The 27614-nt window shown below is 38.4% G+C and overlaps 1 protein-coding gene across 2 annotated transcripts in view; it reads right to left on the bottom strand.

Annotated features, from left to right (window-relative positions):
* Positions 1-219: 219 nt before the first annotated feature.
* PELI1 (pellino E3 ubiquitin protein ligase 1) overlaps positions 220-27614 on the bottom strand; it is a 65779-nt gene continuing 38384 nt past the window's right edge. The window contains exons 2-8 of one of the 2 annotated variants that reach the window (XM_030921115.1): positions 26740-26849; positions 16220-16359; positions 12742-12871; positions 7752-7853; positions 3771-3968; positions 3487-3675; positions 220-2610 (exon numbers count right to left, since the gene is read on the bottom strand). In XM_030921115.1, the coding sequence (XP_030776975.1) occupies positions 2044-2610; positions 3487-3675; positions 3771-3968; positions 7752-7853; positions 12742-12871; positions 16220-16290 (1257 nt within the window). In that variant the 5' untranslated portion in view covers positions 16291-16359; positions 26740-26849 and the 3' untranslated portion in view covers positions 220-2043. The remainder of the gene's footprint in view (positions 2611-3486; positions 3676-3770; positions 3969-7751; positions 7854-12741; positions 12872-16219; positions 16360-26739; positions 26850-27614) is intronic. The other variant, XM_030921116.1, reaches the window with a different exon arrangement.

The following is a 27614-nucleotide window of genomic DNA, read 5'->3' as shown; positions in this document are numbered from 1 at the left end:
TAACTTAGACAAGTCCTCAATTATTCAACCACTAACAAAGTTTCTTTATTAATAAGAGATGCTTTTCAAAAAGAACCAGAGACTTTAAAGTGTTACATTAAATGCAAACTCTTCATCTGTTTCAACTGAGTATTTTTGGAGTGTGGAATAGAGTTGTCCACAGTTTTCACTTCTCATTAATCATTCTCGATTATGCAAAAATGAACTCACAGAGACAAATTCAAATATCTATTTTGAAAAGTATTTACTTAGTTTAAATAAATTAATGGCAAATAAAAATTAAGCTACAATATATAGCCTGAATAGAAATGACTAGAACAAATACAACACAAGACTTGCTTTCTTGCATTAGTCACAAAGCATGTGACAATCTAGAAAACTTCAAAATCAATTATATTTCTTTGAAAAAGGGGTAACAGCAGTTACTGATACATCACAACTAATAAACTTATAATACAAGTTCCTGACATGCATTTCCTGAGTGAACCCAAATGATCATTTTTAAAAACAAGGAAGTTTTGACAGTTGAAGTAAAATAAAATAGTTCATGGCTTCTAAGCAACAAGTTTTGTTTTTTAAAAACCAAAAGAAAATTCAGAACAGTTTTGTAAGAGGATAAATTAAAGCTATGCTAACATATATAAAACTTTGCTACAGTCAATTAAGTATTACACAACTTTTCAAACTAAAGGAAAACAAATCAAAATATTAAAAAAAGATACTGTCTAATCTAAAAGTGTACTGGTTTCTACAAGTGTCAAAAACAGATTTGATGTAGTGCAACTGTCTATACTTGTGGTGCCTTTGAAAAAAGGGTGGGAAGGAAGGGAGAGAAGAAACTCCTTCTTGCTTTTGGAAGCAAAAGACATATTGGAATTAGAGAATAAACAGACCATGCAGTGCATCACTCCACGCTGCAGTCATTGGTGCTCATCTACCAACCAAACATTTACTTAAGTCTCACTGTGGCAATCTCCTTAGGATTCAAACCCAGAGTTAAGGCTGGTCTGCTAGAAAGGGGGGCACTATTGTCATTCAACCCTTTAGATCTCTAGATTTCCTTATGCCTGAATAAGGCCAAATACAGAATAATTAATTAAGCATCTTTTTCCAAAAGCAAATCAAGTCACTCTCCTTTCTTGCTAATTTATACTTTTTCTTATGGGAATGATTTTTTTCTAGGAACAGTGAACAGATGAACCACAGTTTATATCCAAAAAAATAAACTTGCCAAATGCTGCTGATACTAAAAACAGATTAGTTATCATGGGAGAAAAATAGATAATCTAGATTAAATTGCATATTCAAAGGAGCATATAAAATGTTTCTTAGCATTAAGTTTTTGTTATAGTACTACGCTCAAGAGAAACATTAAGAAAAAATCTTTCCTGATTATCTTTAATGTGGTTAAAAACAAACACCTTTCACACAATGGTAATTAATATGAATTTGGTCTTACAAATTACAAAGTATTCTAATTTACCAAATTCCATATTTAGATTGGGGTGGTTCTCTTGTCCTTCTTCCTAACTTTGCAAATCCTTGAGCTAGGTGTGCTCACTAAGCTACCATTCACACCAAGGGTGTGACACCATCGTGACCATGCTATTCTATCACGAACATTCTAACGTAAAATAGAAAAAAGTTAATATACATGTTGCTGTATTTTACAACGTTTGCAACAAACTGTAAACTAACATAGTTTGAACCAACAGTACCCTCAGTTATACAAAACAATTTCAGCACTGAGGATGGGTGATTCAAAAACACTAAAAGGAAGGCATCAAATTAGACTATGTCTTTTTCTCCTCAAAATATATTTTCAAAACTCAGAATTCAGAATACTGATACTTTCAGTAATTCCTTTGCTTGAGTTTCCCAGATTTTTGCTCAGAAACTGCTATTTATTATAAATGTTTTAAAAAATTCTTCATCTTAATGCAAATGACCAGAGCAGAAAAACTGTGACGTGGACAACAGGTTCGAAAACCCAACTCACTTAGCTTATAAATTTATAATGTAGTCCTGGAGGACAATGGTCTGTTAGTCTAGAGGTCCTTGAAAAATAAGTCTGATGTAGCCTTGTTCACCAGCCAACTGATGTGCACAAAAGGGACAGGCTGCATGAAAAGTATGAGTACCATGAGGAAGCGGGATCTGGGACCAATAGGCAGTTGTCTTTTCTGAACACACATGCCCACACGGGCTAAACGCATGGGTTGGAGGGCCGGCGTCCACATAAAATCCAGCTTCACATCCAAGCCACAGAGGAACATAGGGACCGACAGACCTACACATAGGACATTCACGATCTTTTCCATCACGTTCTTCTTTGTTTCCCCAGTTATGATAGCCATGTACATGGCCGCAGTTTAGATATACCCATGGTTGTTTTTCATCTACAACATCTTTCCTCTTCATACTAGGAAATGCTAGTGTGTTGAACCCTACAGGGCACTGAGGTCGTGCTGCATTGATTTCCTGTCTTAAAGCCTCCAAATGCTTCACGGTAGGAGTGTGGGAAAGGCCTTCTGCAGTACGCCATAGCAATGTTGCACCACAGAGGTCAATTAACGAGCCATCTTGTAACTGATTGGTTTCAATTTCCACCTAGAGAAGACAAGAGTTGAAAACATATTCACCACTCTGTTTGGGATTTTTACATAAGCGTTTTGGTTTTAAGTACTCCTTACTCAAGAAATGAGATTTCCTAGGATTTTCACTAAATATTCAAGAAATGGACAGTAGTTATCAAAAATGTAAGTTTGAAAATCAAGGATAAAATATCAAACATTAACATATTTCTTTTTAGCCTTATGGTAAAGACAACTTATGATTAAAACACCTGGCTAATCAATAAGTCTAATATTTTTAATGAGGTAAATATGGTCAAAGATATACAGATGGCTGAAAAGATCAGAGTGCTGTTTAGTTTAAGAAAGCTTAGGTTTTAAAGGATATTAACATGATATGACAGAAGAACAAACTTTCAGAGTTTACCAATTTTTTTTTTTTTTTTTTTTTGAGACAGAGTTTTGCTCTTATTGCCAGGCTGGAGTGCAATGGCGTGATCTCGGCTCACCACAACCTCCACCTCCTGGGTTCAAGTGATTCTCCTGCCTCAGCCTCCTGAGTAGCTGGGATTACAGGCATGCGCCACCATGTCCGGCTTATTTTGCATTTTTAGTAGAGACAGGGTTTCTCCATGTGGGTCAGGCTGGTTTCAAACTCCTGACCTCAGGTGATCTGTCTGCCTTGGCCTCCCAAAGTGCTGGGATTACAGGTGTGAGCCACCGTGCCTGGTTACTAAATGAAATATTAACATACTGACCTCTAATATAGAATTTGGTAGTCAGTGTTTGATAGCCTTAGTATTCTGTATTGGCAATAGATTTAAGAGTTTTCTGGAATGTATGTAATGCATTCAGTTCAACTCATCCTATGTGTTTATTGTAGCTAATTAAGAAAATACCATTCAGTATTTACCATTTTTCCTCTCTGCTGAGCTGATCTGGTTTCACGCAGGCTAAATACATTTCCACACACCGATATTTCTCTCCATATTCCAGGCTTGGAGTCTTCTGTGAACCCATTGCGTGGATGCATCACAAGAACACCATTAGTGGTCAAACCATCCATCTGCCCATCTGATGTCTTCCATTTGGCAGCCTTCTCCTAGTAGAAATAATAGAAGTGAGCTTCCAATTACTTGTAATTTGGAATGAAAGCTAGTATAAAAGAAAGCATCATTTAGAAAAAAAGCTTTTTACCCCAAGAAAGATGTTTTTTGATGAGTCAAATCCTGCGGCATAAATCCGTGCTGTAAAGGGAGGATTCCGTTCACATATGATTCTACAGGCAAATCTTGATATAGTACTTTGTACTGACTGTGTATCAGAATTACTTTGACTTCCAGGAACTGTGTCAGTTACTACAAAATCAATGGGGCTTTCAGTTGACCGGCCAATCTGAGGGAAAAAAAATATCTATAAACCCATCAAAGAACACAGTGGAAAATTCATTCAAGAAAGGCACAATAAGGAGAAAACATTAGGCCTCTGAAATTTCTAAAGTTGAAGCTTACCATACTTAACGTTGGGGGCATCTATTCTCTTGAAAACTAATCAGACTGTCTCTGATGAAGTAATCACGTAGGGCGTGGAATTAAATGAGAACTTACAACAATATACGAAACCCTCAGGAAATGAAGAGTTCAGGAACGGCTGAAATTTCTAGATGGCTGCAGATTTTAATTTTAACCCTTTTGGATGGAAATATGTGTATCATGTAGACTTCTTCTCTTTAGAGATATTTAAAGAGATATTCTATTTATTTAACAGAATATAGTGAACATATATAAGTAAATATTTAAGGATGACTGCAGAACATTACACTATAAATACCATTTACTTAATTAATTACCATTAATTAAGCTGAAATGCAGTGCTGTCTTCAGGTGCTATAAGAGGTATACAAGACTGCTGATCCTTATGTCAAGGGCTTACATAGCCTTGCTTTGAGGTCTTATGTATACTTCATATATTTTCCTGTTTCTTTTCTGCCAGGTTGTCAGCTATCACTCCTTGTTTTTGGTCAAGCCTGTATCCAGAAACAAGCCCCTCTTTTAACTGGCTACTCTTACTCTGTTATGGTTTGAGAAATCAAATAACCTACTTCAGAGAAAAGTATTTCAAAAGGTTCTGGTGAGAGCCTAAGGGATTCTCTAGGGAGCATAGAAAAGGAATTTCACTGCATCAACTTTGTGGCATTTATTTTATATATATACTCTTCCTGGTTCTTGGGGATATTTCAGAGAGACAAGGCTCCCAGATAAGAGTTCTGGATGGGTGAGGTGTCAGAGATTTCAAAACATCTTCAGAGGTACTAGCTAGTTAATAAGTTAATTGCATTTTCAAAGCTGAAAAGAAAAAAGGAAATCAATGGGTAGATGACAATAGTCACAAGTGTCACAGGACTTTAAAGGAAACATTTGGAAATTATCAGTTCATGAATGTATCTGTTATAAAGTAGTATCATAAAATTGAAGAATGTGGGTACTGAGAAAAAATACTGACCCTCTACAAAGATAAAGACTCTTACTCGTTACATATTTTAGCCTTAAGTTCCTCATATCAGCACACTTTCAGATAAACCTCTTTAGTGTTTTTGTCCAATTGTCAAGTATAAATAAAGTCTTTATATTTAGATTGGATAGTTTTAGAGGGAAACTAGTTAACAAATACAAGATTGGATATTCCTTTTCTTTATTCTTAAAAATAAACATATCTTAAATGGCCTCAGATCTTTGAAACTAAAAATATTTCCCCAAACACAAAGGCTCTTTAAAGGCTAAAAGATATAGGCCAAGGATTGAACTAATACTCAGAATCAACAGAAGTAGCACTTATTTGGAAAGAGACTGTTCCAGAGAGCTAACATTTCAACTTGGTCTTGGAAGAGACTATTTAAGACACTGAAGCAATATTTGTAATGACAATGAGAAGGAAGAAACTTAAGTATCTATAAAGGGAAAAAAAACACCATGAATGTGATCAGATGCCAAAATCTGATTGTTACTAATTCTTCCCCTTTCTAACTGCTATTATTAGCATTAAAAATACAGCTCTTTTGTTACTCTCCCTCACCCTCATGAGAAAACTCAATGGTTCCTTATAGCTTATCCAAAATTTGTAGTTTATTATTTCTGATAATAGTTAGAAACTGACTCAAGATTTGCCTCCCATCTACCAATCCAGCCAAATTTCCTGCTATTTGTGTATACTAGCTACAAGTAGCTCATTCATCAATCTTTTACCACACTGTGTACTTCCTCTTTGCCATCTCTTTTGCCAGATGCTTTTTTCTACTGGTTGCTGGCAAAAATTGTACTTAACCTGATAAAAAGATCTACATGAAAAGACACCAGTATAAAGTCTCTTCTCCATCTTTCTTCAACACAATCAATGTGCTTAAAATTTAGAGGGTCAGTACAGCACCTAGGCATGTAATCAGCTTGTAATGTCTCCCTTACTTCATAGTGCCAAACAATACATAGAGTTGGAGCTGGAACATCTGATGACTTGAACAACAAATGTTCCTGTTCAGTTTACAGGGTAGACAATCCTAGAATGTTTCTAATACAATTCCTCAAAGACTGGCTAGTTTATCAAGGTAGTTTCTGATACATCACAGTCTTTTTGATGCAGAAATGTTTGGATTTTCCAAAGGTATAATACCTGTAGAAAGGACATAATCAGTTTATGATACTGGGAAAAATTCTCTACTTTATGAAAAAGACAAAACTCAAAATGTTAAAACTTATTTAAGGGCCTTCATTAGACGGTGAAGACATTGTTTCAGAATTCAGGATGCCTGGTTTAATTTCAGTTTTGCCCCCAAGTAACTTTATCATCATTAACTCACAAGACTTCAGTTAACTTCATCTACAAAAGATAAGGGGTAAACAAATAAATATAAGGTACTTTCTGAAGCTAAAATTCTAGCCTGTGACCAAATATCTTGGAGATACACACACACACACAGACACACACACACACACACACACCCATTTATCTATATTTTATTAAAGAGACAAAGTCTCACTATGTTGCCCAGGCTGGCCTCAAGCTATCCTCCCACCTCAGCCTCCTGAGTAACTGGGACTACAGGCCTAGTAGCAACTCGATTTTTAAAAAAGCTAAGCTCATTCATTTTCACTGCTTGTCAGTGAAACAAAATGTGAAAAATCATCCTAAAGCTTTGTGTTAGGTTTTTCTTGGATCTAAACATTAATCTTCATTAAAGATGTAATTTATTTTTGGTAAAAGAGAGGAAAACACAAATGCCCACATTCTAATATTAACTAGAGAAAAGAAATTCAGTATCTCATCTCATTAAAAGGGTTGAGCAGAGGAAGTGACTTCAAAGAAATATTTCACTATTGACTGAAATTAAATATATTTCCAGGCCTTTTCACTTTTATTTGCCTTGTAAAATAAAGAAAAATGGAAAAGTCCATGTGACGATAATTATAAAAGCAACATTATCAGATAATTTATGTTCTACTTAAGTTTGTTTTTAAAAAGCCTAAGCTTTGGAGAGCTCAATATTAAGGGAGAAGATCAAGGATTCTATTTACATCTTTGGAATTGACTGTCCTAAAATCTACCAGTTTACAAAAATATCAGCACTGGATTGGTACAAAAAGTAAGAGAAAAATACTTTTATTGCATGAGTAGCATTGACCAAATATGTGCTGAGAAAAAGGTCTGATTTCACATAGATAATAAAATAGTTAGCAAGTGCCTGGATTGTTTATTGCCTAGAGAGGAAGGTGGGAGGTAGTGGTAGAAAAAGTCACAAATGTGTGCAGAATATTTATTGTTTTCTTTTTTGGATAATAGCTACTATTCACTAAGTGTCTTTACTAAGTACCTGGCACAGTGCTGAGTACGTGTACTAGATCATTTAAGCCTCTTAACAGTCATAGGGGAGAGTCTATTATCTGCACTTTACAGAGAAGGAAACTGAAGTATATAATGGCTATGTAATATTTACCAGTAATTCTTATTCCGGAGCCTATCTCAACTGTGCTAGACTGACTTCTATTTATGAGGGTTAGCAATCAATCTATATTTTAATAAAATACAATATAAATATATGATAATCCTTTATCTGATCTCAGCAAAACACACCAATAGATTTTTAACTTTTTTGTTTTTTAAGAAAAAAAATTTTAGATGTTATAATACCTGAAACATATCGGTGTTGCTGTCATGAGTATATTCAACCACCACAGTCTGGGCCCGAGATAAAGTATATGATATGCTATGCTGGTCCTTGTTGCTTATTGCCTAAGAATGAAAAAGTTAACAGCAAAAATTAGTAGGCAGGTCAATCCAATCAGATAATCTTTTCATTAAAAAAAGGGAAAACTATTTATCAAATACATGACATACTTATATATTTTCCCCCTGAAATTTAGAGAGGCTCATAACTCCTGTCAGTTGTGACAGTAGTTTCTTGGGTTGAATGGGGTATTGAAGAATATTTAGAAGCAGTTACAGAGTAAAAACATAATTTTCTTTCTTTTTTTTTTTTTTTTAAAGATGGAGTCTTGTTCTGTTGCTTAGGCTGGAGTGCAGTGGTGCGATCTCGGTTCACTGCAACCTCTGCCTCCCGGGTTCAAGCGATTCTCCTGCCTCAGCCTCCCAAGCAGCTGGGACTACAGGTGCATGCTGCCATCCTGCCTAATTTTTTTTGTATTTTTAGTAGAGACGGCATTTCACCATGTTGCCCAGGCTGGTCTTGAACTCCTGAGCTAAGGCAATCCACCCGCCTCAGCCTCCCAAAGTGCTAGGATTACAGGCATGAGCCACCGTGCCTGGCCCATAATTTTCTTTTATCAAACCACTACACTCCCTTATTAAGTATTATAAATTATAAAACAATCAAAACCAAATCCCACATAAAAACAGAAAACAGGCCGGGCGCGGTGGCTCAAGCCTGTAATCCCAGCGCTTTGGGAGGCCGAGACGGGCGGATCACGAGGTCAGAAGATCGAGACCATCCTGGCTAACATGGTGAAACCCCGTCTCTACTAAAAAATACAAAAAACTAGCCGGGCGAGGTGGCGGGCGCCTGTAGTCCCAGCTACTCGGGAGGCTGAGGCAGGAGAATGGCGTAAACCCGGGAGGCGGAGCTTGCAGTGAGCTGAGATCCGGCCACTGCACTCCAGCCCGGGCGACAGAGCGAGACTCCGTCTCAAAAAAAAAAAAAAAACAGAAAACAACAGTACTGCTCTGATAAGAAGAAAATGCAAAATCTTGCAAAATAAGAGGAATTTTATTTTTGAAGTCATTCAGAGAGCTATAAAGTTCACTCATAAGCCAAGTTAACTGGTTTTCTAACCATTTTGTGACTCTACAGATGACAAATGTTTGCCATATGCTGGGTAAGATACAGAAAAATGCATTTGGGATTTGGTCCCAGGAGATAAAAGAAAAAATTCTTCAAAAAACAAAAGAAACATTCATAGAATGATTAAACATTACCAAAGGAAAGGGATGTAATGCTTATGACTGTATTTCTGACTTTCTCTCAAACTAAAAACATTGCTAAAAAGAACTTTTCAGTTTTGTTTTCAAGTGTTTTCTATGTATATGAGTTGAAGATAATATCAAAGAAGGGGAAAAATCTAGTCATCACACAAAGGAAGTAGAAATGGGCTGCATAAAAAGAAAACAGACACAAAGACAGAAGAGATTAATTATATACAGCAAAGAAGCTGAATGAAAAAGTCCTTCTTAATTAGAAGTTTGGCATCATAAGCTTTTACTTGGTTTCAATTTGCGGCTAATCTGTAATAGATAAAGCCTTAAAACAACAGCTTTAAGATTGTCAAATTTCCAAATATCTACAAACAGAATACAGAAATACCCTATTTCCAAACACAGAGACTATACTAACGACTCAGCTTTATCAAAGCTTAATACTGCCACTTTTGCTTCTGATTTTTTTTTTTTTTTTTTTTTTTGCGACAGAGTCTCGCTCTGTTGCCTAGGCTGGAGTGCAGTGGCGCTAACTCAACTCACTGAAACCTCCGCCTCCCAGGTTCAAGTGATTCTCCTGCCTCAGCCTCCTGAGTAGCTGGGATTAAAGGTGCATGCCACCATGCCCGGCTAATTTTTGTATTTTTAGTAGAGATGGAGTTTTGCCATGTTGGCCATGCTGGTCTTGAACTCCTGACCTCATGATCCGCCCGCCTCGGCCTCCCAAAGTGCTGGGACTACAGGCGTGAGCCACTGTGCCTGGCCTGCTTCTGATTTTTTTAAGGAATTAAACTACAGATACGACCGAGGCTGCCTACATGTCCCTCCCAATTCCCTTTTCTCTACAGAGGTATTCAACCTCAAGAATGCAGTGTAGATCATTTACATGCATGTTTTACATATTTCTTTCTACACATTTAGGTATTCATAAATACTATATAATACTTTTAATACATAATACTATATAATTCATACATACTATATAACCTGTTTTACAGGTTTTACACACACACACACACACACACACACACACACGTTTTAAGAGACCAGGTTTCGCTATGTTGCAGAGGCTGAAGTGCAGTGGCTATTTACAGGCAGGAAAACGGCACACTACAGCTTTACCCTGTGCTCAAGTGATCTTCCTGCCTCTGCCTCCCAAGGAGCTGGGACTAACAGGCATGTGCCACTGGTTCAACAGCTGACTTTTCAATGAAATAATTACTCAGTATTTTGAAAATTAATTCTTAGTGGCTAAAGAGATTTTAAAACATTGGTTTTTTTGTGCTTTGAGATTGTAATCTTTGTTTGTTAGTTATTAAACCTACTCTTAGACTGAGAATAAAAACTATGTCTAGGCCGGGCGCGGTGGCTCAAGCCTGTAATCCCAGCACTTTGGGAGGCCGAGACGGGCGGATCACAAGGTCAGAAGATCGAGACCATCCTGGCTAACACGGTGAAACCCTGTCTCTACTAAAAAATACAAAAAAAAAAAAAAACTAGCCGGGTGAGGTGGCGGGCGCCTGTAGTCCCAGCTACTCGGGAGGCTGAGGCAGGAGAATGGCGTAAACCCGGGAGGTGGAGCTTGCAGTGAGCTGAGATCCGGCCACTGCACTCCAGCCCGGGTGACAGAGCGAGACTCTGTCTCAAAAAAAAAAAAAAAAAAACTATGTCTAGTTAAGTTTGGTTCTCACTGGTCTAGAACTCAGGGTTTTACCTACTCATCCCAGATGACTGCCAGACTAAATGCTTAATTTTCATCATGACCTCACAAATACATTCCTCCAAAATTTAAAGAGGAAAGAGTCAATCTTTTTTCTGTTTTTTTTTTTTTTTTTTTAAATTGAGTCAGGGTCCCACGCTGTCACTCAGGCTACAGTGCGGTGGCATGATCTCAGCTCACTGCAGCCTCTGCCTCCCCAGCTCAAGTGGTCCTCCCACTTCAGCCTGCCAAGGAGCTGGGACTTCAGGGCATGCCACCATGCTTGGCTAATTTTTTGTGTGTTTGGTGAAGATGGAGTTTCACCATGTTGCCCAGGCTGGTCTCGAACTCCTGAGCTCCAGTTATCCGCCCACCTTGGCCTCTCAAGTGCTGGGATTACAGGTGTGAGCTACTGCATCCAGCCAAGGGTCAATCTGTGATCCCTAAGATTCTTATTGCCTAGTAAAGATGAAAGATGAAAAGGAGATAAGAATGAAAACATGAGGGCATGGCAGAGTAAAACAGGAAGAAAAGTACAGAATATGGTATTATAGAGGTAGGGATTAGAAATATTTTCCCTGATAGTGCTTTTCAACCAGAGGTAGTATTAGCTGTCTAAGGGGCATCTGAAAATATTTTGTGCATTTTTTGGCTGTTACAAGGATTTGCAGGCTCAAATGGCATTTTGTGGGTGAAGGACCCTTAAATGTCCTGTAGTATGTGGGAAAGTCCTAAACAATGAAAAAGTGGCACACCCAAAATGTCAAGAGCACTCCTGGGGGAGATACTGTAAGAAGCTCTTCAGATTGAATCAATCTGAGGTTTACTTCCACCACCTGCTTAGCATATTCCTTCTCTCCAACGGAGCAAAAAGAAACTGTCCCGTTTCTGCACTAACTGGTTCCCAAATAGTAACAGAGGAGTCCTAGTCAAGGCCTAAGGATTCTTTCACAAATCAAACTGGATATAAAACAAAGCTGAGAAGCCAGTTACCTTCAGACACTGAAGCTGTGACCTAAAACCACATCATATGCCAATTTTTCTGTCTCTTGTTTATTTAACTTATAAAGATATGCTTCAGATGGTATAATATTAATGTACATTCTAGGGCTACTTAGCTAAAGATACAGGTACTTCCAGGAGTCAAAGAACTCTTTGTAATTTTTCTTATTTGCTCATTACAATATCAAATTCTTTATAACATAAAGTCTGTGTTATAAAATTGGAAGCAGACAAATTCACAGAAAATATAAAGATGTGAAATTCCCCCTCCTTGTCTGTCGCTCTAGGAAAAGCCCAAGTATCCTGAAATGGTGGTCCAGCTTCTGGAAATTTTGTTAGAAGAAGACGATGTGGCTAGAAGCATGAAATAGGCTGGGGGTGGGGAAGTTATATTGTAGATGCAGTTGGACATTGCTTTCATAACTTTGATTCAATTTAATAATTATTGAGGTCTACTTTGTGCAAGGTACTATGCTAAAATATACGAAGTTATAAACCAAAAATGAATACAACCAACACACAGAATCTTAGGTAAAGACTCTTAGTTTAAAAATTACCTTACCCAAACATGCTTCTAATACCTGAATACACATATTACACATCACATTCTTCATCCAGCCCAGGGAGGCTCCTCTAGTAACAGAGTGGGAATTTTCCATTTCTCAGGGCAGACAGCTGCCTAATTCCAGGTACTAGATAAAGCCCTGTCCCCCACCCCACCTCTTTTAATAAGGAAAGAGAATATTTCCTTCTAATTTCCACCCACTGATCCTGGTTTGTCTTTTTTTTTTTTTTTTTTTTTTTAAGTCCAATTCCCCTTCCATATGGCGGCTTTTCAAATACCATGTCTCCAAAGTCTCTTCTCCAATCCAAACAAAAGGAAATTTCTGAAATAGAAATGTGAGGGGAATGCTAGAGAATATAAACAACACATAAAAGTCTTTCAATTTCTCCAAGTTAATTTATGTAGCTTTTTTTTTTTTTTTTTACCTTTGCAGCCTGAGGAGTACAAGCAATATGCACAGTGCTGGGCTTCACCCCATTTGCCTTAGGTCTTTTAAACAAAGCAAATCTACTTTTCCTCCTTCCTCTATCGCCATTTGGGAGAGACCCATTATACCTGATGGGGGAAAAAAAGTATAGGTGATCTCTTGCAAGAACTGCACAATTATAAAACAAATGTTTGACTTTGCCTTGCAGAATCAATTCCCAATTAATTATCTATTAACACATTATAATTATTTAAAATTCCTTTGAGCAACTGTTGATCTTCATACCAGGTGCCAGTGTGTGAAACAAAATGAGATTCTTTTTCTGGCTTCATTCCAAGTCACAGAGAACCTTTTGGATTATACACAGATTCAAGTTATCTTTAATTTTTTTCCTTCCCTCTTTTATGGAAGATAATTAAGAGCTGATTAATGGCATGTCTGACTCCTTATGACTCATTCTGTTTTTTTAAGGTGAATTGTTTGCATGTGCTAATACAACCTTTAAAAAGTATAGTATGTATTGTTTAAAACACAATCTCCTTTATTTGTGAACCAAACACTTTAAACAGCTGAACTTTTGAAGTAAGGAATTTTTAGACTTGTTAAGTCTTAGCTACCTGAATGTACAAATGCACTCTCATTATATTAGCAGAACCTGTCCAATAGACATGTTTGCTAAGTAGTAAACATACTTTTGTTTTTCAGATCTTATGAACATTTCTCCATAACATGTACACATACACACACACACACGTACATCCTAAAGGTAAGCAAGTACTAAACCAATGGAAAAAAGTTAAAAACAAAATAAAAATATTTGGGTGTTTACTATATACCAGGCACTACTGAATGTTATCCCACACACATTACCTCACTAAATCTACCCTTGCAAAAATTCTACCAGATTGAAATCACTGTCCCCATTTTTACACGTTAGGAAACAGACTCAGAAGAATTATATTCTGAAGTGACACAGGCAAAGCCAGAATTTGAATTTAAGTATGTCTGTCATGTGGTTATGTCATTCTTTACTGCTTCATTGAGGCATAAGCAGTAGCTTAATAATAATCTTTCCTCATTCACTGTCCACCTCCCCTGCCCCCACCCCGATAAATCTTTGGTTTGATGATCTACCATATGTCAATCTAGGGGGAAATGAAGCAGGGAATAGGGACAGTTTTGAGGCTGGAGGAGGAGTGATTATAAAATGGCCTGTAATTGTGGCTAGCAAGGAAGAATGTTTTAAAGCTGAGAAGAGAGTTTACTCAATGCCTGCCATATATAGAAACTACACTGACCCTTTACAAAAAAATAAAACACTTTGTATTGGAGAAAGCCCTTGGGAATGTTGCTAGCCTTGCTGTAAGTCCAAAGTACAGCCCCTTAGCTAATAATTATTTTAGCTATTCTAGGCTTTATGTTGCCACCAGCCCTACTGTCAATTCCTCACTGCCCCTTAACTACTGTCCCCTGAGTTGCATGACTCATCCCACTTCTGGATCTCACTCTTTAGTCCCACATTGCGTTCCTGTAGTTCAAAGCTCTTTTCTAAGTAGCAATAGCATGAAACCTTGTCTAGCTTCACTTCTAGAGGGTTGAGAAGAAAAAGTATTTGCATTTTAGGACACCAAGTACCAGACACAGAGACAATTACTGTTGCTAATGATTAACTGAGGAACCTATAGGCTAAGACTGGCAGTTTAAAACCATAAGCTAAATTTTAAACTATTCTTCAAATGACTCTCAAATTTCCTGCTAGAAGAATTTAATCTGGAAAAGTTTTTGGTAGTTAAGAGCTGTTTGTCACTGATACCATTAAAATCTATGTGATTTGAAGTTCTAATACTGAAATTACTATGTTAAATTTATCATCTTTTAAAGTTTTGTTTCTGAGAAAAGAATTTTAAGTCTCAAAGGGCCTTAGAAGATCTTGTCTAATTGTCATTTTTACAGAGGAGGAAACTAAAGCCCAGGATAGGTCAGTGACGTGCCCAAGGTCACACAGCTAGCAGTGCTGGAACAAGCACTGGATTCTAAGATTCCTAACATCTAGTCAAGCTCAGTAACTCTGTATGATTTCCCCAGTTTCTCTAACTCTCTCATCTGAAACAACACATTCTCACTTTAACTTGACTCTCAAACATACTGCAATATCTCGAGTTGCTTTTTAGGCAAAAGCAGAGCAACAGCAGGGGGAAAATAAAATTAGCAATTTTCTTTTTTCTTATTTTTTTCGAGACGGAGTCTCGCTTTGTTGCCCAGGTTGGAGTGCTCGGCTCACTGCAACGTCCTTTTCCTGGGTTCAAGTGATTCTCCTGCCTCAGCCTCCCAAGTAGCTGGGATTACAGAAATGCACTACCACGCCCAGTTAATTGTTGTATTTTTAGTAAAGATGGGGTTTCACCATGTTGGCCAGGCTGGTCTCGAACTCCTGACCTCAGGTGATCCACCCACCTTGGCCTCCCAAAGTGCTGGGATTACAGGTATGAACCACTGCACCCGGCCTAAAATGAGCAATTTTGTAGTTTCTGAGATCTCTAGTTAAGAAAGGCTAATACTGTGTCTCCACTTTGATAGTTACGACAAGTTTAAGTGGAACAAATTGAAATAATTTGGAATAACAGAATCATCTATTCCTCAATCTTCAGGTTCTATTTCTGTGAGTTACATGGATGAAATTACTTTAGGAACTAACAAGTAGCTAGGTCCTGGGCTTCAGAGGCATTATACTGTCACCATACATATATACAACTCCTTTAACCAAAATGTACAGCGCAAACCAATAACTACCTTAGATGGGCAAAAGAATAAATGAAGACTAACCTACATGAAATGATTTAAAGCAGGCAAGGGAAAGGGAATTTTTGGTAAAGTCAGCTGAGACAAAACATGGGATAGGGAAGACAAATGGAATGACTGTGACAGTGGACAAATACACTTTTCATTTCATTTCATTTTTATCTGTTTTTTTTTTTTTCCTGAGACAGAGTCTCACTCTGTTGCTCAGGCTGGAGTACAGTGGCGCAATCTCAGCTTACTGCAACCTCTGCCTCCAGGGTTCAAGCAATTCCCCTGCCTCAGCCTCCCAGGTAGCTGGGATTACAGGCATGCGCCACCACGCCCGGATAATTTTTGTGTTTTGCGTAGAGATGGGGTTTCACCATGTTGGCCAGGCTGGTACTGGCCTCAGGTAATCTGCCTGCCTTGGCCTCCCAAAGTGCTGGGATTACAGGCGTTAGCCACCACGCCCAGACTTTCCATTTCATCTTTAAGAAACTTTGCCCTCTTTGCGGGTAAGGGTGAGAAAAAGTTTATGTCATATTTGAGTGGTTTTAAACAATAGCATGAATATGAGAATTAAAAGAGTTTCTTGATTTGGTAACACTACCAATTCCAAAAAAAAGTACTTATAGCCTAGATGCCAAAGTTAGCATATATTATTAAACTGTGTGTCTTATCAAATGGAGAAACCTTACCCTAAGACAATGAGTTCACCATATTTTACTGGTGCTTTAGATGGATGATTTTCTTGATCAGGAGAAAACATGAGCTTGGCTGTCTTTCTCAAATCTTTGTTCACTGGTCAGGAGCCTTGGGACACCTTTTGCATTATTTCCTAGAGGGGAAAAGTTTTCATTAATAATGTGAACAATTCATTTCAGTTTAAATAAAGATGTTATTTTCCAGCGGTCCTCTTGAACACAATATTATGCAAAGCATCACATGGTATATACATTTTATGGGACACTTTGCCCAATAATGATTATACATTTTACAAAACTGTTTAAATAAGTCAAAAAGGCAAATTTGAAGACTTCCACTTACAGAAGCATACAGCAGATAATACTTTTGCCTGATATATCCCAGACTCGGAGCTAAAGAAGGCAGCAACCTGGAAATGCCAACTGGCACAAACAAAGCCACAACAAAAGCTTGCTCTCCCTAGCCAAAGAAACAAGAAAGGGACAGCCTGGCAAGACGGAAAACTTTTGACAGTAACTGCTCCACTCCAGCCAAACCCAGTAAAAAGTTTTGCCCCACCACCACCACCCACACCAACAAAAGCTAAGTGAGGAGCCTTGACTTCCAGCTCATAAACCATAGTGAGGAGCTCCAATGCCCTACTGGGGCAATGTCAAAGTAGGCCAAGTAGGGAGCCAGTGGTGTCAAGCTAGACTTCTAGACCAAGCTAGACCGGGCATGCCCCAACACCTATCCCAGTGGTGTCAGCTAGACTTCTACCCCCCACCCACCAAAAACAAGAAGGATCCTCTTCCTGATGCGTCAGTAGAGGTTGAGTAGGGACCCTTGACTTATACATCCACCTGGAAGTAATGAGGCACCCCCTATGACCTTGCCAAAGCAATGTCAATAAAAGCCAGTGGAAACAGAAGGTTTAGATAATATCCAGAGTCTAGGAACATAATATGAAAATATCTAGTTTTAACAGAAAATCACTCATCCTAGCAAGAACAATATTTAAAACAATACAAAACATAGGCTGGGCGCAGTGGTTCACGCCTGTAATCCCAGCACTTTGGGAGGTCGAGGCAGACGGATCACTTGAGGTTGGGAGTTTGAGACCAGCCTGACCAACATTTAGAAACCTTGTCTCTACTAAAAACACAAAATTAGGGGGAGGCGCGCCCAAGAGGGCCAAATAGGAATAGCTCCAGCCTCCAGCTCCCAGCGTGAGCGACACAGAAGACAGGTGATTTCCACATTTTCAACTGAGGTACCGGGTTCATCTCACTGGGGCGTGTTGGACACTTGGCACTGGTCTGCGGGTGCAGCCTGACCAGCAAGAGCTGAAGCAGGGCGAGGCATTGCCTCACCTGGGAAGCGCAAGGGGGAAGGGAATTCCTTTTCATAGCTAAGGGAAATTGAGACACACAACACCTGGAAAATCGGATAACTCCCACCCTAATACTGTGCATTACCAAGGGTCTTAGGAGATGGCACACCAGGAGATTATATCCCACACCTGGCCCAGAGGGTCCCACGCCCATGGAGCCTCCCTTATTGCTAGCACAGCAGTCTGAGATCTAACTGCAAGGTGGCAGCCAGGCTGGGGGAGGGGCGCCACCATTGCTGAGGTTTAAGTAGGTAAACAAAGCTGCTGGGAAGCTCGAATTGGGTAGAGTCCATCACAGCTCAAGGAGGCCGGCCTGCCTCTGTAGACTCCTCCACTGGGGACAGGGCATAGCTAAACAAAAAGCAGCAGAAACCTCGGCAGAGGTAAATGCCCCTGTCTGACAGCTTTGAAGAGAGCATTGGATCTCCCAGCATGGAGGCTGAGATCTGAGAACGGACAGACTGCCTGCTCAAGTGGGTCCCTAACCCCTGAGTAGCCTAACTGGGAGACATCCCCCACTAGGTGCAGACCGACACCTCACACCTCACACAGCGGGGTACACCCCTGAGACGAAGCTTCCAGAGCAAGAATCAGACAGCAACACTCGTGGTTCAGCAATATTCTATATTCTGCAGCCTCCGCTGCTGATACCCAGGCAAACAGGGTCTGAAGTGGACCTCAAGCAAACTCCAACAGACCTGCAGCTGAGGGTCCTGACTGTTAGAAGGAAAACTAACAAACAGAAAGGACACCCACACCAAAACCCCATCAGTACGTCACCATCATCAAAGACCAAAGGCAGATAAAACCACAAAGATGGGAGAAAAGCAGTGCAGAAAAGCTGGAAATTCAAAAAGTCAGAGCACATCTCCCCCTCCAAAGGAACGCAGCTCATCGCCAGCAATGAAACAAAGCTGGATGGAGAATGACTTTGACGAGTTGAGAGAAGAAGGCTTCAGTCGATCAAACTTCTCAGAGCTAAAGGAGGAACTACGTAACCAGCGCAAAGCAACTAAAAACCTTGAAAAAAGATTTGACGAATGGCTAACTAGAATAACCAAAGTAGAGAAGTCCTTAAAAGTGACAGAGATGAAAACCATAACACGAGAACTACGTGACAAATGCACAAGCTTCAGTAACCGACTCAATCAACTGGAAGAAAGAGTATCAGCAACTGAAGATCAAATGAATGAAATGAAGCGAGAAGAGAAGTGTACAGTAAAAAGAGTAAAAAGAAATGAACAAAGCCTCCAAGAAGTATGGGATTATGTGAAAAGACCAAATCTACATCTGATTGGAGTGCCTGAAAGTGATGGGGAAAATGGAACCAAGCTGGAAAACACTCTGCAGAATATCATCCAGGAGAACTTCCCCAACCTAGTAAGGCAGGCCAACATTCAAATTCAGGAAATAAAGAGTATGTCACAAAGATACTCCTCGAGAAGAGCAACTCCAAGACACGTAAATGTCAGATTCACCAAAGCTGAAACGAAGGAAAAAATGTTAAGGGCAGCCAGAGAGAAAGGTCCGGTTACACACAAAGGGAAGCCCATGAGACTAACAGCAGATCTCTCGGCAGAAACTCTCCAAGCCAGAAGAGAGTGGGGACCAATATTCAACATTCTTAAAGAAAAGAATTTTCAACCCAGAATTTCATATCCAGTCAAACTAAGTTTCATAAGTGAAGGAGAAATAAAATCCTTTACAGACAAGCAAATGCTGAGAGATTTTGTCACCACCAGGCCTGCCCTACAAGAGATCCTGAAGGAAGCACTAAACATGGAAAGGAACAACAGGTACTAGCCATTGCAAAAACATGTCGAAATGTAAAGTCTATCCATGCTAGGAAGAAACGGCATCAACTAGCGAGCAAAATAACCAGCTAATATCATAATGACAGGATCAAGTTCACATATAACAATATTAACCTTAAATGTAAATGGACTAAATGGTCCAATTAAAAGACACAGACTGGCAAATTGGATAATCAAGACCTATCAGTTTGCTGTATTCAGGAGACCCATTTCACATGCAGAGACACACACAGGCTCAAAATAAAGGGATGGAGGAAGATCTACCAAGCAAATGGAAAACAAAAAAAGCAGGGGTTGCAATCCTAGTCTCTGATAAAACAGACTTTAAACCATCAAAGATGCAAAGAGGCAAAGAAGGCCATTACATAATGGTAAAGGGATCAATTCATCAGGAAGAACTAACTATCCTAAATATATATGCACCCAATACAGGAACACCCAGATTCATAAAGAAAGTCCTTAGAGACTTACAAAGAGACTTAGACTCCCATACAATAATAATGGGAGACTTTAACACCCCACTGTCAACATGAGACAGATCAAGGAGACAGAAAGTTAACAAGGATATCCAGGAATTGAACTCAACTCTGCACCAAGCGGACCTAATAGACATCTACAGAACTCTCCACCCCAAATCAACAGAATATACAGTCTTCTCAGCACCACATCGCACTTATTCCAAAATTGACCACATAGTTGGAAGTAAAGCACTCCTCAGCAAATAAAAAAGAACAGAAATTATAACAAACTGTCTCTCAGACCACAGTGCAATCAAACTAGAACTCAGGATTAAGAAACTCAATCAAAACCGCTCAACTACATGGAAACTGAACAACCTGCTCCTGAATGACTACTGGGTACATAACGAAATGAAGGCAGAAATAAAGATGTTCTTTGAAACCAATGAGAACAAAGATACAACATACCAGAATCTCTGGGACACATTTAAAGCAGTGTGTAGAGGGAAATTTATAGCACTAAATGCCCACAAGAGAAAGCAGGAAATATCTAAAATTGACACCCTAACATTACAATTAAAAGAACTAGAGAAGCAAGAGCAAACACATTCAAAAGCTAGCAGAAGACAAGAAATAACTAAGATCAGAGCAGAACTGAAGGAGATAGAGACACAAAAAACCCTCCAAAAAATCAATGAATCTAGGAGCTGGTGTTTTGAAAAGATCAACAAAATTGATAGACCGCTACCAAGACTAATAAAGAAGAAAAGAGAGAAGAATCAAATAGATGCAATAAAAAATGATAAAGGGGATATCACCACCGACCCCACAGAAATACAAACTACCATCAGAGAATACTATAAACACCTCTACGCAAACAAACTAGAAAACCTAGAAGAAACAGATAATTTCCTGGACACTTACACTCTTCCAAGACTAATCCAGGAAGAAGTTGAATCCCTAAATAGACCAAAAGCAGGCTCTGAAACTGAGGCAATAAGTAATAGCCTACCAACCAAAAAACGTCCAGGACCAGACGAATTCACAGCCGAATCCTACCAGAGGTATAAGGAGGAGTTGGTATCATTCCTTCTGAAACTATTCCAATCAATAGAAAAAGAGAGAATCCTCTCTAACTCATTTTACAAGGCCAACATCATCCCGATACCAAAGCCTGACAGAGTTACAACAAAAAAAGAGAATTTTAGACCAATATCCCTGATGAACATCGATGCAAAAATCCTCAATAAAATACCGGCAAACCGAAGCCAGCAGCACAACAAAAAGCTTATCCACCATGATTAAGTGGGCTTCATCCCTGGGATGCAAGGCTCGTTCAACATATGCAAATCAATAAACGTAATCCAGCATATAAACAGAACCAAAGACAAAAACCACATGATTATCTCAATAGATGTAGAAAAGGCCTTTAACAAAATTCAACAGCCCTTCATGCTAAAAACTCTCAATAAATTCGGTATTGAAGGAACGTATCTCAAAATAATAAGAGCTATTGATGACAAACCCACAGCCAATATCATACTGAATGGGCAAAAAACTGCAAGCATTCCCTTTGAAATGGCACAAGACAGGGATGCCCTCTCTCACCACTCCTATTCAACATAGTGTTGGAAGTTCTGCTAGGGCAATCAGGCAAGAGAAAGAAATAAAGGGTATTCAGTTAGGAAAAGAAGAAGTCAAACTGTCCCTGTTTGCAGATGACATGATTGTATATTTAGAAAACCCCATCGTCTCAGCCCAAAATCTCCTTAAGCTGATAAGCAACTTCAGCAAAGTCTCAGGATACAAAATCAATGTGCAAAAATCACAAGCATTCTTATACACCAATAACAGACAGAGAGCCAAATCATGAAAGAACTCCCATTCACAAGAGCTTCAAAGAGAATAAAATACCTAGGAATCCAACTTACAAGGGATGTAAAGGACCTCTTCAAGGAGAACTACAAACCACTGCTCAGTGAAATAAAAGAAGACACAAACAAATGGAAGAACATAACATGCTCATGGATAGGAAGAATCAATATTGTGAAAATGGCCATACTGCCCAAGGTAATTTATAGATTCAATGCCATCTCCATTAAGCTACCAATGACTTTCTTCACAGAATTGGAAAAAACTGCTTTAAAGTTCATATGGAACCAAAAAAGACCCCGCATTGCCAAGACAATCCTAAGCCAAAAGAACAAAGCTGGAAGCATCACGCTACCTGACTTCAAACTATACTACAAGGCTGCAGTAACCAAAACAGCATGGTACTGGTACCAAAACAGAGATATAGACCAATGTAACAGAACAGAGCCATCAGAAATGATACCACGTATCTACAGCCATCTGATCTTTGACAAACCTGACAAAAACAAGAAATGGGGAAAGGATTCCCTATTTAATAAATGGTGCTGGGAAAATTGGCTCGCCATCTGTAGAAAGCTGAAACTGGATCCTTTCCTTACTCCTTATACGAAAATTAATTCACGATGGATTAGAGACTTAAATGTTAGACCTAAAACCATAAAAACCCTAGAAGAAAACCTAGGTAATACCATTCAGGACATAGGCATGGGCAAGGACTTCATGTCTAAAACACCACAAGCAACAGCAACAAAAGTCAAAATTGACAAATGGGATCTAATTAAACTAAAGAGCTTCTGCACAGCAAAAGAATCTACCATCAGAGTGAACAGGCAACCTACAGAATGGGAAAAAATTTTTTCAATCTACTCATCTAACAAAGGGCTAATATCCAGAACCTATAAAGAATTCAAATTTATAAGAAAAAACCGACCCCATCAAAAAGTGGGCAAAGGATATGAACAGACACTTCTCAAAAGAAGACATTCATACAGCCAACAGACACATGAAAAAATGCTCATCATCACTCGCCATCAGAGAAATGCAAATCAAAACCACAATGAGATACCATCTCACACCAGTTAGAATGGCAATCATTAAAAAATCAGGAAACAACAGGTGCTGGAGAGGATGTGGAGAAATAGGAACACTTTTACACTGTTGGTGGGACTGTAAACTAGTTCAACCATTGTGGAAAACAGTGTGGCAATTCCTCAAGGATCCAGAACTATAAATACCATTTGACCCAGCCATCCCATTACTGGGGATATACCCAAAGGATTATAAGTCATGCTGCTATAAAGACACATGCACACGTATGTTTATTGCGGCACTATTCACAATAGCAAAGACTTGGAATCAACCCAAATGTCCATCAGTGACAGACTGGATTAAGAAAATGTGGCACATATACACCATGGAATACCATGCAGCCATAAAAAAGGATGAGTTTGTGTCCTTTGTAGGGACATGGATGAAGCTGGAAATGATCATTCTCAGCAAACTATCGCAAGAACAGACAACCAAATACCACATGTTCTCACTCATAGGTGGGAACTGAACAATGAGATCACTTGGACACAGGAAGGGGATCATCACACACTGGGTCCTATTGTGGTGGTGGCGGGGGAGGGATAGCATTAGGAGATATACCTAATGTAAATGACGAGTTAATGGATGCAGCACACCAACATGGCACGTATACATATGTAACAAACCTGCATGTTGTGCACAGGTACCCTAAAACTTAAAGTATAAAAAAATAAAAAGTAGAAATTCTGATTTTATCAACATAGTGATTTTGTTGAAATGAAGACAATAAAAATAAATTTTATGAAACAAAAACAAATAAAAAATAAATAAAATATAAAAATACAAAATTAGCTGGGCGTGGTGGCACATGCCTATAATCCCAGCTACTCAGGAGGCTGAGGCAGGAGAATCACTTGAACCTGGGAGGCGGAGGTTGCAGTGAACTGAGATCATGCCACTGCACTCCTGCCTGGGCAAATAGAGCGAGACTCCGTCTCAAAACAAAAACAGAAACAAAAACAAAAACAATGCAAAAGATAATCAACAGGTGCTGAAACTTAGATGACAGCATTACCTGACAAAGATTTAAATGCAACTATGATAAAACTGAGCAGTGGAAATTACTTGATCTGAACAATAGAGAGAAAATAGGAAAAACAAAATGAAACAAAAAACAAAGCCTTATGGACCCATGAGACTATAGCAAAATCTAACCTGTGTGTCACTGGACACACATGTCAAAAAGAGAGAAGAAAGAGTCAAGCTGAAAAAGCACTCAAAGAGCCTGGGTGCAGTGGCTCACGCCTGTAATTCCAGCACTCTGGGAGGCTGAGGCGGGTGGATCACTTGAGGTCAGGAGTTCGAGACCACCCTGGGCAACATGGTGAAACCCTGTCTCTACTAAAAATACAAAAATGAGCCAGGTGTCGTGGTGTGCCTTGTAGTCCCAGCTACTTGGAAGGTTAAAGCGGGAGTAACCGCTTGAACCCGGGAGAAGGAGGTTGCAGTGAGCCAAAACTGTGCCACTGTACTCCAGCCTGGGCGACAGAGTGAGACTCCGTCTCAAGAAAAAAAAAAAAAGAAAAGAAAATATCCTGGAAGCAGAGAGAGAGAACACTGCATTTATAGGAGAAAAACAATTAGATTGACAGTGGAGTTCTCACCAGAAACCATAGAACCCAGAAGATAGTGGCATAATATTTTTCAGGTGCTCACAAAAATGAAAGGGAAGTCAAGACATTCTCTGAAGAGGAAAAATTGAGAGAATTTGTTACCAGCAGACCCACTACAAAGAATGGCTAGAGGAAATTAACTAAACAGAAAATAAATAAAAGAACCTTAAAATATCAGAGAAGATGTAAAAACATGGTAGCAAAAATATGAGTAAATACAATAAACTTTCCTTGTCTTGAATTTTCTAAATTTTGTCTGATGGTGAAAGTGAAAACTATAATACAGTTAGATGTGGTTCTAAATGTACGTAAAGAAAATAGTTCAGAAAGGCTAAGGTGGGAAGAGCACTTGAGGTCAGGAGTTGAAGACCAGCCTGACCAACATGGTGAAACCCCATCTCCACTAAGAAGACAAAAATTAGCAGGGCATGGTGGTGCGTGCCTGTAGTCCCAGCTACTCGGGAGGCTGAGGCAGGAGGATCACTTGAACCTGGGAGGCAGAGGCTGCAGTGAGCCCAGATCGCACCACTGCACTCCAGCCTGGGTGACAGAGCAAGACTCCATTTCAAAAAAAAAAAAAAAAATATATATATATATATATATATATATATATATATATATATATATATATATATATATGAAAATTTGACACAAGTATGACAAACAAAAAACTAACACTTCTGATAAGCCAGAAAAATCACTACAATAAATGATCCCCAAAATGTTATCATGTCTATTTCATCCTCAGTTTAATGGGATCAAGTATTTCCTGTATTTATTTCTCTCCCTAGTTCCTGACAGACCTGTTACAAAGGTTTCACAGCAAAACTCCTACTAGCTAGCCCACAAAAGTCTCCTCATTTTATACCTCCACCAACAGGTTTCATAGGAATCTCATGAATGAAAAAGGTCTACTTGTCTTTTTCTACAGTACAGTGAAATACAGCCTGTGCAGTGGTACTTCTGGTGAGAAGGCAACAGGGAATGTATGTAGCCCAATGAATAAGAATACGTCAAAGGAAAAGTCAATGAATAAAACAAATCATTCTGACCCCTACTAATCCCTTGGAAATGACATACACATTTAGACCAGTCATCCACACTAACACACAACTTCCGTCATCAATAATTCAAAAAATTAAATTATTTAAAAAAAATGCTTCAGAAATATTTTAAGAACATTTCCATCATTCAAATACACTAAAAACACCTCTCGTCTCCCTAGATATCTTTGCTTTTGCTGAAGAGATTTTAATTCATCTAAGTATTTAAAAGGTTACAGAAACCAGTATATTGCTATTTCACCATAATTGTGATACATTTGAGTTGTGAGGCAATCAAATTCCTTATTTAGAAAAATAAACTTATGCTAAGCTAACTAAAACCTTCAATGTAAAAACTGAAGTTTCAAGAACAATTACATCAACCAAAGAACAATTTTGGTTCCATATAATAAGATCTTCTGACATACATGAAATCATACTTTAGTATGATTTAAACAAGTAATATAAACATGTATTCATGCCCTCTCATTTCCCCTCTAAGAAGCATTTCATTTTAAAAAGTTATACAGAAGCTTAACTAGAGGCATTAGCTGTGCTTTTTCTGTTTAGACAATTAAGGGACTGCCATCAAACATGAAACCAATGCTTTGACACATTTCTGACCAAGAACAGCAATAATTAAAAATTTAATAACAATTAAATTTAAATTAATTTTAAATTAAATTTTAATAACGTTGCTTTGTTTTGATTTGAATTCCTATTTAGAGTTACTATTTAAAGGATATGATGGTTTTCTATTTATAGTAGCAAAAATTTCCTTTAAAATAAGCTTACTTATTTAAAGGAGTCAATTTAAATTGTATTAAATAGAATTAGTAAGTGCACAGATATGGCAAACATCTGAAAGTGTAAATGCCTGTATTTGGCTGACATTAGTATATCGCATGGCTAGCAAGTATTAGCCTGTGTTCTAGTTCTTGCTGTCTCTGAACAAAGCAATCTGTTTCCTCATCTCTGAAAACGAAGGGACTAAAGTAGAATAAAGGGAATTTGGGAGCTGGAAAAAATATAAGCGACCATCTGGTCCTGACATAAGAATTTACAAGTAACGTGCATAACACTATAGATTTAGTTCTATTGCCTCTATAGCAAAAGGAACAATTTTTTTTTGCTTAGACAAGAAACTAAAAAACAAGAGGAGGGCTGGCATGGCACCCTCCATATACTTTCTAGAGCCCTTGGTCATATTAGCCAAGAAAAGCAATGTATTTCCAATCAGACACATTCTTACTCTGCTTAGATCCGTTAGAAGGTCTTATCTGGGGTTATTTTCTCAGTGACATCGAAGTTTCAATCACAGGAACACATTCAATCTTGGCTTCTACTTCTGTATTTGATAATCTAAAATCCAAAATAAAACACTTTTGTAGTACCAGTTATTTATATACATAAATGACCCAAGATAAAGTTTTTAAAATTTAAAAATGGCATATAATCAATCAATATACAACTGGCATTATTAAACTGCAAATAAAATGTGCTGTGACAGCTATTCCTCCTGGAACCCTTTTTTTTACGTGTTCTCTGAAGAAAGATTCATGATCTTTCCAAAGGTTTATAGTCTTTAACAAAGTCCAGTACCTAGACAGTGCTTTCCTACTCACTCTCTTTATACATTCTCTCTATATTTTAAAATCTGAGTAAAAGATTTCTTCAAAATGAATTCCTAGGCTGGGCATGGTGGCTCATGCCCGTAATCCCAGCACTTTAGGAGGCCAAGGTGAGAGGATCACTTGAAGCCAGGAGTTCGAGACCAGCCTGCACAACATAGTAAGACTCCCGTCTCTACAAAAGAAAAAAAAAAAAAGTAAAAACAGAAAAAATTAGCCAAATGTAATGGCATGCACCTATATCGCCAGCTAGTCAGAAAGCTGAGGTGGGAGGATCACTTGTGCCCAGGAATTTGAGGCTGCAGTGAGCTCTGATCCTCCAGCCTGGGTGATGGAGAGAAACTCTGTCTCAAAAAAAAAAAAAAAAAAAAAAAAAAAAATCTTGAAGTCATGTACTTGAGAACTTTAAATGAGTATGTAGATAAAAAACATCCAAATATTTCAATTACTGGCTCCATTTGTTGGTCTTCAATTAAGTTAGTTTGACCTCATGTAT

This window comes from Rhinopithecus roxellana, chromosome 17, assembly GCF_007565055.1.
Source record: "Rhinopithecus roxellana isolate Shanxi Qingling chromosome 17, ASM756505v1, whole genome shotgun sequence".
NCBI lineage: Eukaryota > Metazoa > Chordata > Mammalia > Primates > Cercopithecidae > Rhinopithecus > Rhinopithecus roxellana.
The sequence above is the reverse complement of the archived record's forward strand: the minus strand, read 5'-3'. Positions and strand labels throughout refer to the sequence as shown.